The 17,159-nt window shown below is 50.6% G+C and overlaps 2 protein-coding genes across 2 annotated transcripts; both read right to left on the bottom strand.

Moving 5' to 3' along the window:
- Nucleotides 1-12,838: 12,838 nt before the first annotated feature.
- nscB (metallo-beta-lactamase type thioesterase nscB) lies at nt 12,839-13,872 on the bottom strand (the record flags this gene model as incomplete). Its single annotated transcript, XM_043274951.1, has 2 exons — nt 12,839-13,615; nt 13,663-13,872. 2 exons carry the CDS (start codon nt 13,870-13,872, stop codon nt 12,839-12,841), a joined length of 987 nt encoding a protein of 328 aa, XP_043130886.1.
- A 611-nt stretch (nt 13,873-14,483) lies between these two features.
- nscR (Zn(II)2Cys6 domain-containing transcription factor nscR) lies at nt 14,484-16,943 on the bottom strand (the record flags this gene model as incomplete). The annotated part of the gene is made up of 4 exons (XM_043274950.1): nt 14,484-15,737; nt 15,806-16,303; nt 16,376-16,507; nt 16,557-16,943. The coding sequence occupies 4 exons, from the start codon at nt 16,941-16,943 to the stop codon at nt 14,484-14,486; spliced, it is 2,271 nt and encodes a 756-aa protein (XP_043130885.1).
- Nucleotides 16,944-17,159: the final 216 nt, after the last annotated feature.

Genomic DNA, 17,159 nt, shown 5'->3' with positions numbered 1-17,159 from the left:
TCACCCTGATGCCATTGCTCCTCTAACAGCGCCGTATCCAAACCCTTATCTGAATTGCTACTACTCTGGCCTATTAAATGCATATTCTTGATTATTGCTAACACTACTGGAACCTACTTTTGCACTCGCCGCTGGAAACTGCAGAAGAGGAGGTTGAATTAGTAACTGGTGTTAACCCTAGGGAGCTGGAGACATACTTACTATGGGCAGTACCCCCCTGGTGGGAGCCACTGAAGGTGGTGATTAAGGAGATAAAGGAGCAGTTAATAATCTACTATAATATTTACTGCATTGCCTACCCAGAGGCTATTCAGATCTATACTAATGGTTCTAGCATCTGCAGACGGGTGGGCACCGCCGCGGTGTGCCTGGACCCCCCTATCTACTGACAACATTACCTGGGGACGGATGTCAAATATACAGTGCTGGTCACAGAGATTGTAGGGTTAGTGCTAGCCCTGCAGCTCCTTAAGTAAGAGCTAGTACCATGTGATGTCTAGACAGCAGCACAGGCAGCATCAGCAAGGCCGGCTTCCTGCGGCCAATGGAAGCAGGCCAAAATATATTCTGACAACCAGGGTATGCTGCGCACGCTACTCACCCCTAAGCAGGGCTCTGGCCAGTATCTGGTTCAGGAGATGGTGGAACTGCTTAACCAGCTGGATCCAGTGCTTAACATATTATTCCACTGGCTGGCAGCGCACCACGGGGTTGCTGGCAACAAGCTGGCAGACCAGAAGGTGAAGGAGGTGGCTGGATGGCAACAGGGCATTATAGAGGGGCAGTATGGGCCCCTACCACCAGTTATGCTCCCACATCACCCTACGCAGGGCCCCCTAGACACCTGGATCAAACAGCATATTAAGGAGCAGTGGGAGGAGGCCTAGCAGCAGTCTAAGCATAGTAGATACCTCCAGCATTACCTCCCTAAGGTCTCCAGGTATTCACTCACTATCTATAATAATCTTACCCCAGTGGAGCGTAGTGTTCTGGCACAGATGCGCACTGGGAAGATCAGGCTGAATCACTACCTCTCAACCATTAACTAGGCTGACGACCCCCTCTGCCCGTGCAGGCAGGCCCCAGAGATAATTCACCATGTGCTATTCAGCTGCACCTAATATAACAACCTTCAGCAGGTGACATGGACTGGCACGGAAGGGACCCCCCAAAACCTTACAGAGGCCTTGACAGAGAAGTAGTACATTCGGTGGACCGCGCGGCTCATACTAAGCACCAGCCGGCTGACATATCTGGCCAAAGCCACCTAGCCAGTATGGCTTGAGCTGAGCGCCCCCAGCAGCGCCTAGCTTCCAACAGCCCCAGCAGATGATGGCTGACAGACCGCAATCACATACTATCACATACTACTAGTCACTCCCGTCGGTACAGCGCCGCCACCCATGGCCCCAACCCACGCGTTTGCGCAGCATCAGGATGCCAGACCAGGGCCCCTGGGCCGGCTCCATTTGGTGACAACGCCCCCGGAACCCTCGCAGGCTTGGGAATCTGCGGCATTCCGAATGAGTTGGCGACTATCTTAGGGGTGGAGTGGGCCTGTACGGGCACCTAGGCAGGCGCGGGGGCATACACAGGGAAGCGAGATGGCTAGTGATTTCGGCCCCGGCCAGAACGGATGGATCTATGGCATATCAAGGTAGCGGCACTCACTGATTTCGGCCCCGGCCGAGATGGATCTACAAGGGAGTCAGGGTAGCAGCGCTCACTGATTTCGGCCGGGGCCGAAAACAGGGGAATCTATGAGGGAATCTACAAGGGAATCTATGGAGGTCGGCCTAGCCTAGGTGCCTGACATAGATATATATCCATGTACGCTGGCGGCGTCGGTCCGGAAGGACGGCCGTTGGTTAGATAGTCGCTGCTCGCTACAGTGGGATGCAAAAAGTATTCGACCACCTTACCTTACCGCCTACCTCTAACTAAACCTAATTAGGAAGGAGATTGATTCCATTCTAATATTTTGTATACCAACCATTTGCCTCGATAACTGCCTTCACCCGGTTAGGCATGGTCCTTGATAGCTTTTGAAGAATACTAGTATCTATAGCTTGCCATGCCTCCTTAGCTGCAAGGATAAGCAGTTGACGTGTTTCCTCAGTATTAGGCGCATCTTCCAGTTCTGGATAAAGCATATAGATCTTCTCCTTCATAAGTGCCCAGAGGTTCTCAATTGGATTGAGATCAGGAGAGTATGGAGGCCAAATCATAACTTCAATCTGTAAGGAATCAAGCACCTCTCGTACAATCCTTGCAGTATGGACTGAGGCATTATCCTGCATGAAGATATCACCAGGCTCAACAAGCTCAGGAAGCCATGCTTGGTAGAGATCTCTTATAACTCTGCCTGTTACCCCCCCTCGTGCAGATTCTGGATCACCATCTAGAGGGACTAAGCCTGTACGTAGTTCTTCACCAAAGCCAGCCCAAAACATCTGTCTAACACCTTTCCCTGTCCGTCGAGTGCAGACATCATGCTCACGGAGTTGATCTCTTGGTCGTACAAATGTCCATATTGGTCGGATACCAGCACCTCTCTCAACCGAGCACTCATCACTCCATTTAACACGTGCCCAATCTTCTGGTGCAAAGTGTTGATATCGATTTGCCCAGTTAAGACGAGCGGAAGCTTGCTGTTCAGTAAGAGCTGGTCGGCGAAGCTGTCTCCATTTGCGAAGACCAAGTTCTCGAAGAAGATATTGTATTGCACGCTTCTTCACCACATCATCCACCTCAGTAAGAAGATCTTGCATCTTTAGGTGAGGAGAAGACTGACTTAGATCATAGAGATGATCTCTCTGCTCCTCAGTAATCTGGCGAGGACGTCCAGAACGTGGTTTTGATTGATTATCAACGCGTTTTCGTTCATTCAAAACAGTTGATTTAATAGTAGAAAGAGGCACGTCAGGATGCTTGGCTTTAATCTTGGAATAGCTCCATCCAATGCTCTTTAGCTCACAGATTCGTGAGCGTAATTGAGGGGTCAATTCTTTGCCTTTACGGCCCATTTTGGTTGAGATCTAGGTAATGGATATGGATACGGATATGGATATCTACGCGTTTGGGGGTATTCTGCTGGCAGAATAGTAGGCGGAAAGGTAGGGGTGGTCGAATACTTTTTGCACCCCACTGTAGGAGCCTCCGGCATGGCCCAGCCCGGTGCCGAAACGGAGTAAGGAATCAATCAATCAATCAATCAATCAATCAATCTATCTATCAATCTATCTATCAATCTATCTATCTATCTAGAAAGATTCAGTGCCAGATGGCATGGTTCACTAACTGCGCATCCTGGAAGGAAACCACTAGGGAAGATTTCTGCTTGCTCTGCTGGGCCACAGCATCATTCCTACACCAGCCTATATATAGTATGGGGCCATGGAGCACTGGGTTGCAGTGCAGGATCTTCTCCCATAGGTGTTCCACTGTGCTCAGGGAGGGGAGGAAAGTAATAGGGATATGGTAGATAAGGATAGTATACTAGTGATTAGTGATATAGGCATGTTCACCCTTAGGGAGTTCCTAGACTCTAGAGCCAGGCCTCTTCATTCCAGATTAGGCGCTCCTAATCTGATGCAGAATATATATATATTAAGATCACTGCTATCCCTTACACCGATGCCTAGAAAATTATTTTAGTGTGATTCTGTGCATCTAAGCCAATTGGTCATAAGGTAGAAATTAGTGTATTTTACCTTTTGTATTAATATTCTGACCAATCAGCTTATATACACCGAATCACACTAAAATAATTTTCTAGGCATCGGTGTAAGGGATAAAGCACCTAGGCCCCCACCACCTACACACTGCCAGGCCAGGGAGGCTACTGCAGCGGAGAATCTCCTGGATTTCACCCATAATAGCTGTGGCGGTAGTTTACTTATAAGGGCTAGCTCCTGGACTATTTCCATGCCCGCGCTACCAGATCCAGATGCAGTTCTTGTCATTGCGGGGGGGTGCAGTCAGGGGGAGGAGGTGGGAGGAGGGTAATGATCAGGGGGGTTCCAGGGGGAAGATGGGTTGCTTGGCACCTGCTAGGTCTAGCTAAAGACCCCTTGGGCCCCAGGGGTCATGGATGAGGAAGTGGCTGAGCTGTGCTTGCCTGCTCCTGCGCCATTTATGCCTGGGGACTAAGTGCTATAATCACCAGCCACTGCGTCACGGAATCAGCTATCCAGCAGCTTTATGACTAGGGCACGGGCCTGCTGAGTGAAACCTTTAACCCAGGGGGCCTTGGCAGACCTGCTAGGGTGAGCCTAAGTAAATTTAATGACATCTATATAGTGCACCATGAAATGAAATGAAAGATTAGCAATGGATGAGTTGTCACCAGCTACTAGAGCCGGCCACTGAGCCATGATATTAAAATAACTAGGCCCCAGTGGAAAGCATGAGATAGTATGTGAGATAGTATATGATAGTATGTGATGCTAGAGTAAAGTCCATGAGTAGCCTGACCCAGCGCAGGGAAGCAGCCTGATGAGAGGGGCGGAGCCCTAATCCAGTCAGGTGACTGCTCTGCCCGAAGGGTTGTCGTCAGCAAATGGTTCGGGCTGAGTCCGGGGGCCGGCGCCTCTGATTGGTGGGGGTGGGCCCCAAGGATCCCGGGTGCCGGGGCCTTTGATTGGTGGGGTGATCAACGCGCGGGATCCCGATTAGGAAGCCGCTGATCAAAACAACAGGTCAACGCGTGTTTGACCGCGCGGAGATGGGTCTCAGGGGTTGGGAGGTCGGATTTCGGGGTCTAGTGAGGTCCCTGTTTATTTGATCGTCGGGTTGATTGGCGTCTGAGCTGGATGGCTAGCTGGCTCGCCGAACGCGTGTTGCTTCAGCATAGGGCGTGGGACCCCCCGCGCGCGCTCGTCTATCTTGATTAAGGTAGAATCCGGCGAGAGAGATGAGCCAGCAGGGACATGGGAGTTACTAGAGGCAGGTGGTCAGGCTAGCAGAACCCCAGACTTTGCCTTGGAGATCGGGGCCTTAATGGTTCCCTTCCAATATTACCAACTTCAATCATTAATTTCGTGGCAGACAGAAATCAAAGCTTCACTGAAAAGAATCACTGAATGGGAGACATCAAACTCTGCAATATATTTCCAAGTGCGGCAGTAGCTGCTCAACCTCGGCGTGTCAATCTGCGTCCAACCTGCTTTTCAACGCCTTCCTGGGCTACCTCCCTGATGGGTTGTTCCGGAGGGCGTATGGTATAACACTGGCCGCTCTCTAGATCTGGCATTGAAGTGGCATTGAAAATGTAGCAAGGACATAATTTCCAACCTGCACCCGATGACATTGTTTGGTTGGATATGTATCATACAGCCGACTGACCCTATTTGCGTCACACATGCCCAGGGGTGCCCGAGTCGAAGTTGACCTCGTTCGAAGCTGACAATACAGTTCCTTGATACGTACGTCCTCTTCCCTCAGCCAAGCGTAGCTGTGAGCTTTGTTAATTCGTCATGCACGGACTTACTAATTAAAAGGTTGCTATAATTGGGGCTTAGAGGAAAAGTCGTGTCGAGAATAAAGGCCGCTTGAAGATTGTTCATTCACGCGTCCGGCATGGCCACACTTTTCCATGGACCTCTCAGGATGGTGGCCTGGCAGCGGTTCCACTTTGCCCGTCAGGATTTCCATCCCTGGAACCTCGAAAGCGGGCGTTCTCGGAGGGATCCAGACGCAACTTGCTGAAGTTGGTTCCAATCCTGGCGCAGAGATTGGTACCCCATCTTCTGCCCCGGAGTTTGATCAGGTCAAATGCCCCAGGATTCTGGGTGTGTTTACCGGCCAAGGAGCCCAATGGGCAGGCATGGGCCAAGGCTTGATGGAAAAGAGTGTGTTATTAAGATAAGTAATTAAGGTGATGGAAGAGGTAATGGCGCAACTCGCTAATAGACCTGCGTGGTCTCTGAAAGAGGAGATAATAAAGCCCCCAAAAATATCATAGCTAGGTGAAGCTAAGATTTCCCTACCTGTCTGTGGCTCTGTGCCATACTTCACAACTCAAATCCTCCCCTGTAGCTAATTTTCCCCCATTCTAATTAATAATCTGCTGGCCTTGTTCCTGCTGGAGCAAGGACTCTGGCACTAGCAGAGCAAATTACTTGCGTTATTTTTGCCATTCGCTGCCAGGTTGGCTCACTGGCTGGGCATAGCCTGTGACAAATCCCTTGCTAGCAAGATGGGTTACAGTTCAGCAAGGTCTCGGGGGATGTAGGGCAACCTTGTTTCTAATATATTAGCTCAGCAAGGTCTCTAATTAACTTAGATCCATATATTTTACCCTACTATATGATGATTTTTCTAAGTATATTACACCTAGACTCTAGTCTATAGATTGTAAGCGGGTGTTAAATACAAACCTAATAAAAGTTGAATAAGGTTAAAATATATGAATCTAAGTTAATTAGAGACCCTGCTGAGCTAATATATTAGAAACAAGGTTGCCCTACATCCCCCGAGACCTTGCTGAACTACATGCCCCTAGAGAGATAAGGAAGGATGCAGTAATTTGATTTTTGAATTTTACCTTTAGACTGTGCCTTTTTGGGGTTTTTCTGCCGTATCATAGATATACTTGTGCGATCAACTTTTGTTTACACTTTAAGGTCTGCACCGCCTTCCCTTTCTGCCTGCTGCAAACGGATTAGTCCACGCATGGTGCGTGCCCAAAACGCCTTGTGTTATTAATGCAGTGCAAAAATATAGTACAAAGTAATAAATAAAGCTACTAGACAAGCCAATCACTATATATAGTTATATACCAACAAGTTGGTTTTCTAAATTAGCTTTGACTTTAATTCTATAAAGGACACTGTATTCCCCCCTTTAAAATAATATTCAACTGCTTCATCTGTATTAACTAACTAATAACAAGACTTTTTGATTTATTTTAACCTATACTATGCACTTTATTAATTTACCAATCCTTGCTTTTTCAGCTTTGAGCTACTTTGCTCTTAATGTTATTGCAGACTCTGGCTTTATAGGAACTTGCAAAGACATTCTAAATTTTGGGGAGAAGCCTATAGGCTTTGGTGCCTATTGTAAAGACTTTTCTGGAAAGTATGTGCCTACTCACATCTTTGTGGATGGTTGTTTTGCCAATGATTATGGCAACCTTGTTGGCCACCCTAAGTAAGGTCTCTTCTTCACTATCTATAATTATATCTCTATACCTCTTTACTCCCTCTTCACCTAGTTACCTGCTTCTTCTTTTACTATATTTCTTAACTTAATCTCTCTTGCTAACATATATCTACAGTGGTTTATTTTCACGGAGGTGTAGATGGATAGAACTGACTGGTACTATAATCTCTGCCAGTTGTAAAATTGGCAGAGGAGGCTATAAAGATACTTCAATTAATATAAGTTAGTCTCTATATCAATCACCAGTACTAGTATGGCTATTGACAATAGTGAACAGATGATTACATTGGAAATTATAATGGGATATTAACATGTTATGGGTGTGATAAGGGAGATTGTCCTAATGACTGAGGATATAAATAAGGCAAACTGCACCTAACTCAGCATGTCTCCCTCTGCTTTACACCTTTATAAATTATGACTTCCTTTCTGTTTCCTCTTCTTTCTGTACGTATCCAACCATCCACAATAAGAACCATTAAGATACGAAGCAATTACATCATTTTTAACAAAACCATTGCATTTTGGTGACCAGTGCCGGGCCTCAGAATCAAATCCAGGCATTTTCCCATGTCATGTTTGTTTTCATTCTTGTTTGGCTGCAGATCCCGCGTGGTCGGGGTTAGATCTGTGTAGAGCCACGGCCCACCTCCATTCCATGTTAGAGTCATGTTTTCATCAGCTGCCAACTAACCAGAATCGTTCCATCAGTTTCCTCACTTGAGTCATCAGAATCTCATCTAAAACTACCCTACCATTCCGTTGATTTGCTAATACGGACCCGTTATCATCTATTTACCTGGGGTGGCGACTGGCATAGTTAGCGCCCGGGAGTGATCTCAGAGAACCTCAGGCATTAATTACTTAGTTTCCATTCCAGGGTTGGCCCCAGAGCAGATACATCTACGTCACCTCTCCTATCAAGAGGAACAGGAAGATAGCATCCTGGACTGGATCTATAATACTAACGATTGATTGATTGATTCCTTACTCCGTTTCGGCACCGGGCTGGGCCATGCCGGAGGCTCCTAGCGAGCAGCGACATGGATATATATATCTTAGGCACCTAGGCTTGGCCGACCCCCGTAGATTCCCTCATAGATTCCCCCGTATATTCTCCCGTAGATGCCCCCGTTTCAGCCGGGGCCGAAATCAGTGAGTGCCGCTACCTTGATTCCTCGTCATTCCATCTTGGCCGGGGCCGAAATCACCGGCTACCGTCCTCCCTAAGGCCCTCATGCCCGCCTAGGTGCCGGTACAGGCCCACTCCCCCTAAGATAGCCGCCCACCCGTTCGGAATGCCGCAGATTCCCAAGCCTGCAAGGATTCCGGGAGCACCACCGAACGGGGCCGCGGGCGATGGTGCTGTACCGTTAGGAGTGACTAGTAGTGTGCGATAATATGTGATAACGGTTTGTCAGCCATTGCCTGCTGGGGCTGTTGGTAGCTGCTTGCTGCTGGGGGTGATCAGCTCAAGCCATGCCAACTCAGTCGCTTCCGCCAGATACATCAACTAACTGGTGTTTAACATGAACTATGCAGCCTGTCATAGATACTGCTTCTCTATCAAGGCCTCTATTAGGTCTTGGGGGGGTCCCTTCTGTGCCAGTCCACGTCGCCTGCTGAAGGTTGTCGTATCAGGTGCAGCTAAATAGCACATGGTGGGTTGTTTCCAGAATCCAGGGACCTTCTGCATGGGCAGAGGGGGTCGTCAGCCCAGTTAATGGTTAAGAGGTAGTGATTCAGCCCAATCTTCCTGATGCGCATCTAGGCCAGAATGCTACGCTCCACAGGGGTGAGGTTATTATAGATAGTGAGTGAATGCCTGGAGACCTCAGGGAGGTAGCGCTGGAGGTGTCTACCATGCTCATACTACTGCCAGGCCTCCCGCCATTGCTCCTAGTCCTTAGTATGCTGTTTAATTCAGGTGTCTAGGGGGCCCCACATAGGGTGATATGGGAGCATAACTGGTGGCCATAGCCCGCACTGCCTATCAGTAATGCCCTGTCACCATCTGGCTGCCTCCTTCACCTTCTGGTCTGCTAGCTTATTACCAGTGAGCCTATGGTGCGCTGCTAACCAGTGGAAGGAGATATTAAGCACTGGATTAAGCTGGTTAAGCAGGCCCACCAGCTCCTAAACTAGATACTGGCTGGAGCCCTTATTAGGGGTGAGTAACATCCATAGTGCACCCTGGTTATTAGAATATATTTTAGCCTACTTCTGTTGCCTACAGGAAGCCAGCGCTGCCTGCTAGACATCACATGGCACTAGATCTCACTTAAGGAGCTGCGGGGCCAGCACTAATCCTATAATCTCTGTGACCAGCACTGTATGCTCATGATCTGAACCTAAATAATGTTGACAGCAGATAGGAGGGTCCAGGCATACTGTAGTGGTGCCCACCCGCCTGCAGATGCCAGAGCTATCTGTATATCTAAATGGCCTTAGGGTAGGTAATATAGTGGATGTTATAGTAAATTATTAATTACTCCTTTATCTCCTTAATCACCACCTCTAATGGTTCCTACAGTCCTACCAGGGAGGTACTGCCCATGGTATGCATGTCTCTAGCTCCCTAGGGTTAATGCTAGTTACTAATTTAACTTCCTCTTCTGCAGCTTCCAGCGGCGAGTATAACAGCAGGTTCTAGTAGTATCAGTGATAATCAAGAATGTATATTTAATAGGCTGGAGTGGTTACAATCTAGATAAGGGCCTAGATGCAGCATTAGCAGAGGAGTAATAACATTAGGGTGAGGTGTAATTTAGTGAAATGTAGCCCTGCTCACCATTCAGAAGGCCCCTACAATCCGGCTGCCGGGGGCAGCAGTGTCCCACACGGTAATGGGGATAGGCGGGCCGCTAGAGTTGCATTCGGTCCGAGTTCGGGCAAGTTCAAAACTAGTTGGCACCGAACCGTTGCGATTTCGAGTCGAAATTTTAGAAATCGGAACCTTGGATTCGATTTTAGCGGTTCGGTTATGCAACTCTAGATAGGCCTGGTGATAAGGCCAACTAGGGTGACCAGCTCCGGCAGCCTTTTACTCAATGATTCACTTCAGGGCCTCTTTGCAGTCACTATTATATTAGGCCTGTGGGAGCCAGCGCGCCTCACTGGCCCAGAGGCGATCATGGATATTGAAATCACCAACTACCATGTGCTCTGTGGGTTCACCAGAGGCCTGCTATTATCAATCCACAGCCTCCAGGGCCTGGATAAGGTCCACTACCCCCTCATTTGCTGCAGTCTATAGTGGGTTATAGACATTAGGGACCACTATCCACAGCTTGCCCAGTGCTGGCTAGATGGCAGTAGAGATAACATGTGTAGAGATAAAGGTGACCTGCTAGCGCAGGGTCTTCCATACATATATGCAGACACAGGGAGGTCCTTGGCCTGGCCCCACAGCCAGCCATACAATATAGAAATAATCAGCAGCATCCCAGGGGAAGTGCATCAGGGGAGCAACCCCATGGGTATTAACCTATAGCTCCTAGATAACAACAACCACATAGTCGCGGAGCCAAGGGTCCCAAAGGAGAGGTGCCATGCTGATATCCAGCAAATTCTGGACATTATACTACAGTATCCAGATGGTCCAGTCAGCTCAGGGGGCTGGGTGGTTTTAGCTCCCATTCTGGCTTCCATTTCAGCCCTCAGACCAGGCTCAGCCTCCGTTTCAGCTTCATCTTCATCTGGTTCAGTTTCAGGGGCCCTTGGGGGCGTGGGCAGGCTACCAGCTGTAGCTCCCAGGGGCCACGTGCTAGCAGCCCTCCTCTGGGCAAATGCTACTATCACACACACTCAAGCCGCCCCAAGTGCTTCCCATTTCAGCCTTCTAGTGCACGAGGTGCCCATTGTATTCACAGGTAGCAATTCCATAGTTAATCTTGGGATATTCAGTGTTCATGTTGGTGTATGGGACACTGCTTGCTGTCAGCTTGGTAGGGGCCATGGCAGACGGTGCAGTAGTATTAGGAAGGGACCTCTTTAACCTTGCAGAACTTCTTATCATGGGTGTTAGCATAATATATATATATAACTCTTTCAGCTATGCAAATGGGCTGGGCGTGTCTATAATTTAGGCATTAGGTATACTGTAGGAGCTGGCAGAGTGGGTTAAATAGTTCTGTATACAGTGGGGTGCTATCTAGGAAGACTTAGTACTGGATAGCATGCTTTACTGACTGCGCATCCTGGAAGGAAACCACCAGGGAAGACTTCTGCTTGCTCTGCTAGGCTGCAGCATCATGCCTGCACCAGCCTATATATAATATAGTGCCACAGAGCGCTGAGTTACAGTGTAAGATCTTCTCCTGGAGGTGTTCCACTGCGCTCAGGGTGCTGGAGGGAAGGGGGCCTGTGTGCTGTGATCACTGGCTACAGCGTTGTGGAATTGGCTATCCAGCAGCTTTATGACTAGGACATGGGCCTGCTGAGCAAAACCTTCGACCCAGGGCCAGGGGGCCTTGGCGGACCTGCCAGGGTGAGCCTGAGCAAATTTGATGACATCTATATTTCCATACAGTGCACTATAAAACAAAAGGAATGATCAGCAATGGAAGAGTTGTCACCAGCTGCTAGGGCCGGCCACTGAGCCATGATATCAAAACAACTAGGTCCCAGTGGGAAGTATGAGATAGTATGTAATCAAAGTATGTGATAGTATGTGATGCTGGAGCAAAGTCCACAAGTAGCCTGACCCAGCGCAGGGAGGCAGCCTGAGGGGGCGGAGCCCTAATCCAGTCAGGTAACCGTCCTGTCTGAAGGGTCATCGTCAGCAAATGGTTCGGGCTGGGTGTGCCAGCAGCCGAATCTCAGAGGTCCGGAGTCGGCGCCTCTGATTGGTCGCGGTGAGCAACGCGCAGGCTCCCGTTTAGGAAGCTGTGAATGTGATCCGTCAATCAAAACAATAGCAACACGCGTCTGACCGCGCGGAGATGGCTCTCAGAGACAGGGAGGTCAGATTCCAGGGTCTAATGAGGTCCCCGTTCGTTGATCGTCGCGTAGATTGACGTTCCGTGCGGTAGGGGCTGGATGGCTGGATGGCTAACTGGCTTGCCATGCGCGCGTTGATTCAGCTCATAAGGTCTGGGACCCCCCGCGCGCGCTCGTCTACAGCCCGCAGCTGGCTCTGGATACAGGCGCAGTTGGGATCATGCTAGCAAGGATAGCCCAGGCGAGCTGCAATGATCAGCCCTATGGGCTACCATATGATCTCTATCAGGACCAGTGGGTGTCACCAAAGGGGAACCAGTGGCGCGGACTTGGGAATGAAATAGTTTGGATGTACACATTGTGCCTATAAAATTGAACAATGAAATGAATGAGATACCGCAGTGTCTTCAAATACCATAACACAGGCTCACTCGTTGAGGCACGGGGAGCACATGCCATTATCTAACCTTTGAACATGCGAGGACAAAGGCATTGTTTGGAGGCACAGAAGGCATGGCTCAAAGGAAACCTATCATAACTCCATTTGTAATTCTCAACTGATGGTATATACAGAATAAACAGCACTGCCAAATATTGACTATCTAGAACGTTCAGGCGCAGACAGGAGTGCAGGATCGCTAACTGAGAAGATTGCGCGAGGGGAGATTGAGCATGGGCTTCCGTCTTCGGGCTTGCGCAGATGATAAACATCCGCATAACCCGAGCAGGATTATTGACGTGCAACCGACCCGTACTGCCTAGGTGGTTTGGTCATTCGACGGGCAACGGCAAACCATTTTCTCTTGGCAGGATCCCCCGGCTCGAATCCCACCTTCCGGTCCTCCGTCAGCTTCCACAAAGCCTGCAGCAAAAACGGCGCCAAAGCCTGGTCAATCACCTCGTCCGGCACCATCCCAAACATTGCCCTCGCAATTTCGTGCAGCGTCATACCCCCCTTCCTCCTGCCTTCCGTCCCTCTGTCCCCCTCCACCCTCTCCCTCTCCTTCACCAATACTGACAAAATCCCTCGCACACGCATCTCCTTATGCCGAATATATTCCTCCAGCTTGCTAGGAAGGTCACCAATAACAGCCCCATGCGCAGGGTATCCAAGCACACAGCCCAAGCCCGCCATCAGCTCCAGACTCTCCATATACCGTCCCAGATCCGGGGCCACGCTGAACCCGTGCCCCAGCACATTATCCCCAGTGAACAGGGCGTTCTCCTCCTCAAGCAAGAAGCACATGTGGTCGACTGAGTGGCCGGGCGTGAAGACTGCGCGGACGGTCGCCCCCTCCACAGCAAAGATCTGCCCATCGTCTATGGACTTTTGACCTGCATCAGGGAGGTTCTTGTAGACGTGTTCGGCGAGAGTGGGGTTGTAGGAGATCAAATCGGGGACGCCGCCTGTGTGGTCGCCGTGCCAGTGGGTGAGGAGAATATGTGAGATGGAGATGTTGTTCGAGTGCAGGAGCCCAATGATGCGGCTGAGCCAGATGGGGAGACCCTGCCTGTGTTAGCTTCATAGGGGTTGGATAGGAAGTTGGTACCTACCTGTCCGGTATCGATCAGGATGCGAGACGGCCCTGTTCCGACTAGATAGGTGTTGGTTCCTTGTAGGTGCATGGCACCTGGATTCCCGCCGAGGATGCGGATTACTCTGCTGCTGAGGGTTGAGGTATCGGGAAGAGAAGGGAGGGTAGCATCCTGCCCGGAGAGGTACTCCTCCCAGAAGGCCTGGTTGAATGGCATGCGGGGGGCCATTGTATTGCGTCCGCAGAGTATACAGTACTCTAAATTTCCTCAGTCAGCGAATACAGATTATCTTAGGGAAGGGAGTTGGCAGAAAGGTTTTGTTGTGTTTTAATCCGAGCAGTTGCTCTGTGTTGAATGCTAAAATCCGACATCAGAGATGCCGAGGCGCCAAAATCCGAGGCTTGCTTGTAGCAGGCTACACTTGTGGTGGAGAAAGGACGAACACAAGCAATACGCCTTGAATCTAGGCAGCATTATGGAAGAAGTTGCGCTACAGCCAGGCTGGTCATAGAGCACAAAGAGCCTGGTATGCTATCGTAGATGAGTTTGTAGTACGATGAGAAGAATATCATGAGCCTGGCTTCTAAACCGAAATGGTCTTTTATTGTTTACAGTATTTGACTGGTATATTATGCGTCGCATCTAGAACATGATTGTTGGTGAAAATTTCTGCCAGAAACCGGCGAACTATCAAAAAGTCTCATCTCTATTGGAACAGGAAATCCGCCTCCCAAACGACAGAATCTAAAATCCGGATAACCGGTTGGATGGCTAATCGTCTTATCCCTACTCCAGTCTAACCGTATATGGCCAAAGAGAGACGGAAGGACGGAGTCCATCTAAGGAAGAAACATGTTCGACTCGGCATGATCAATATCCGACATCAGCTGCTCCCACGACGGCTCCGAGTCCACTCGAGGGATCTGGCCCGCAAGCAGCGGCTGGCTCTCAATATCGAACTGTAACAACAACGAATCCAGATCGACTTTGGCCAACGGCTGTACGGGACCCACTGGAGCCAAATCCACACCGAGCTGGGAATGAGCATGGGAGAAAGCTGTCGGCCAGGACAGGTCGCTGAGGGTGTCACTCGGGGCGCTGCTGGCCCGCGAACGCGGCGTGGGTGCAGCAGATGTCACAGCACTGCTACCGAGGCTGAATGTCGGACTAGGCCTTGCGAGCTGCAAAAGAGGGCCTGCCTTGTCCCGTACCCGACATATCAATTTCTCCAGTGGACGCTGGATTGCTTCCTCCTGGCCGGCGACTCCTTTGCGGCGCAGCAGCTGATAACATGCCTCGATGGTTGGCCACGCGCTCTGGATTTGGGTCACATCCGGGCAGAGGGAGCACTCGGTGATGGCGACCGCCAGCGCGTGCCACGGCATCGTCACGTACCAGCGGAATCCCTCGCCGCGGGGATCTGTGTGCATCAGGTGTACCTTTTCCAAGACGTTTAGGGCCAGGCGGAGAAGCTCCTGGTTGTGCTCCTGCGGGCTGGGAGACGGCGAGGACTGCGGCTGGCTACTGCTGTTACTGGGTTGCGGGAGCTGGAGCGGCCGTAGAGCGGACAGCCGAGCGCCAGAGACGAGGCATTGCGTGCCGTGCCAGGTGAACCACGCGTACGGCGAGGATTCGGGGTCGCAAAAGTGCAACAGGCGGAGCGCATTCTGTTCAAAGCGCTGCACGTGTTGCTGTTGAGACTCCGTGTGCTGGGTTGATGCCGCGGCGCCAAAATTCAGGGCCCGCCCTGCTAGCTGGATGTGATACGTGACCAGCGCAAATGTGGTATCGCACAGCCCCTCCCTGTCCGGGATTTCATGGGTTATGGTTGGATCGAAATCCGAGTCGTTGATGTGCTGGGGCAGACAGAATGTGGAGGTGGCCTCTTCAGTGTTGATGAGCGGTTCGGAGGCCTGGCTGAAGGAGGTTTGCAGGTCCATCAGTGAGATGGTGAGCCACAACCGCCTGCGCATCTGTTGGCTGAAGAATGTCTCATCTCGCTTCCGGTGGAGACCGAGTGCCTTTGCCAGCCGCACGGCCACCGCCGTCAGCGTCCATGCGGCCTGACTGCGGTCTTCGGATCTTCTGGCAATCTATTCCACGGGGTTAGTAAAACAGTGCTGCTCTTGGACTTGAGCCTTGTTCAGAAGCCGGTACTTACGAGGTAAAGCACAAATGCTTGCAGGCCAGTGATACTGGGAGAGGCTAGCAACCCACTTCTCTCCAGTGCGGCCTCACACGCTCTTCGAGAATCCTCCACAATGCCGCTGAACCTGCTCCTTTGAAACATGGCCGAACATTGATCGTCGGTCAAACTCGCGGCAGCAGCGTAGCAAATGGCAGACGACAACGCATCAACGGCAACGTGCCTCTCCGGATAATCGAGGTACCGCTCCCCATGTAACATCCACTTCTCGACAGTTGGCCGGTGCAGGATTTTAATGATGGGGTCGACTTGCTGGAGGTAGATCTGGCATAACTGCCTTGTCATTTCTTTGTCTTCGAGGACTGGAGTCCAGGTAAGGGTCAGATTATTGCCACTCAGGCCAAGGAAACGGAGCCCGCCGTCGTCCATTTTGGACACGTTAGGTGCTAGCGGGCTACGGATATCCGATTTGGTCTCTGAGCTCGATCCTACGTCGCCACCAAGGTCTTCTATCTGATCCACCACCCACGGGAAACAGTCAGCATCCCAGCGCCAGTCTAGATTGGCCCATAAGACATTGCCTACCTCTCCAACCAAACTAGTCCAGAAACAATCAGAGTGCGAAGCCAAGGGTGGTTGCTTCTGGACATTACTTGGAATGGACAAACTGCATGACAATGAGCTTGTTGGCGCCGGATATGAATTGTTAAAAACCGACTGTTCCTCGTCAGCACCGCCTGGCTATACACCGGTATGCGCAACTAACCTGGCTAACAGGTGCCGGACACGGGTCCTGCATGGCCGCACGCATGCTGTTGACTACCGCCTCAAGCCGGTGGACGCGTTTCCTGAGGTCGTCGTCAACTGCCCCTACGGCGCCGGAGGAAACATCTGTCTCCTTTTCCTCTGAAGATACCGGACCCGCAACAGGGGTAGGCGCGCGTGCGGGCACGAACGCTGGGGACATTGGGCGAGCTCGTCGCGCATGGACACCTCGTGGCAGGCGTGGCCGATGGACAGGGACACAGACCACGCCTGCCGAGACGCAGTTGGTGCAGGGATCGACCTTATCACACTTGATCTTGCGCTCGCGGCAGAGCTCGCAGCTGAGATGGGGAGTTGAGGGGCGTTTCCGCTGATTACTTTTCTCCATCTTGATAACACATGGTGGTCCGGTGGCTGGGCGTGTTCATGCCTATATATGCTTCATCGGACCAGATAAGCGAAAAGAAGCCTCATAGATTTCTCGTTTCCGGAACAAGCTAGGGTGGCGATATCTTTTTCCGAGTTGCGTAAGGTCTAGGTCTCAGGACACGAGGGAAACACGAGGGAACCACGAGGTGAACACGAGGATGAAACCATTGGCAAT

This window comes from Aspergillus viridinutans, assembly GCF_018404265.1.
Source record: "Aspergillus viridinutans IFM 47045 DNA, scaffold_14, whole genome shotgun sequence".
Lineage (NCBI taxonomy): Eukaryota > Fungi > Ascomycota > Eurotiomycetes > Eurotiales > Aspergillaceae > Aspergillus > Aspergillus viridinutans.
This window is presented reverse-complemented; position numbering and strand designations above follow the sequence as displayed.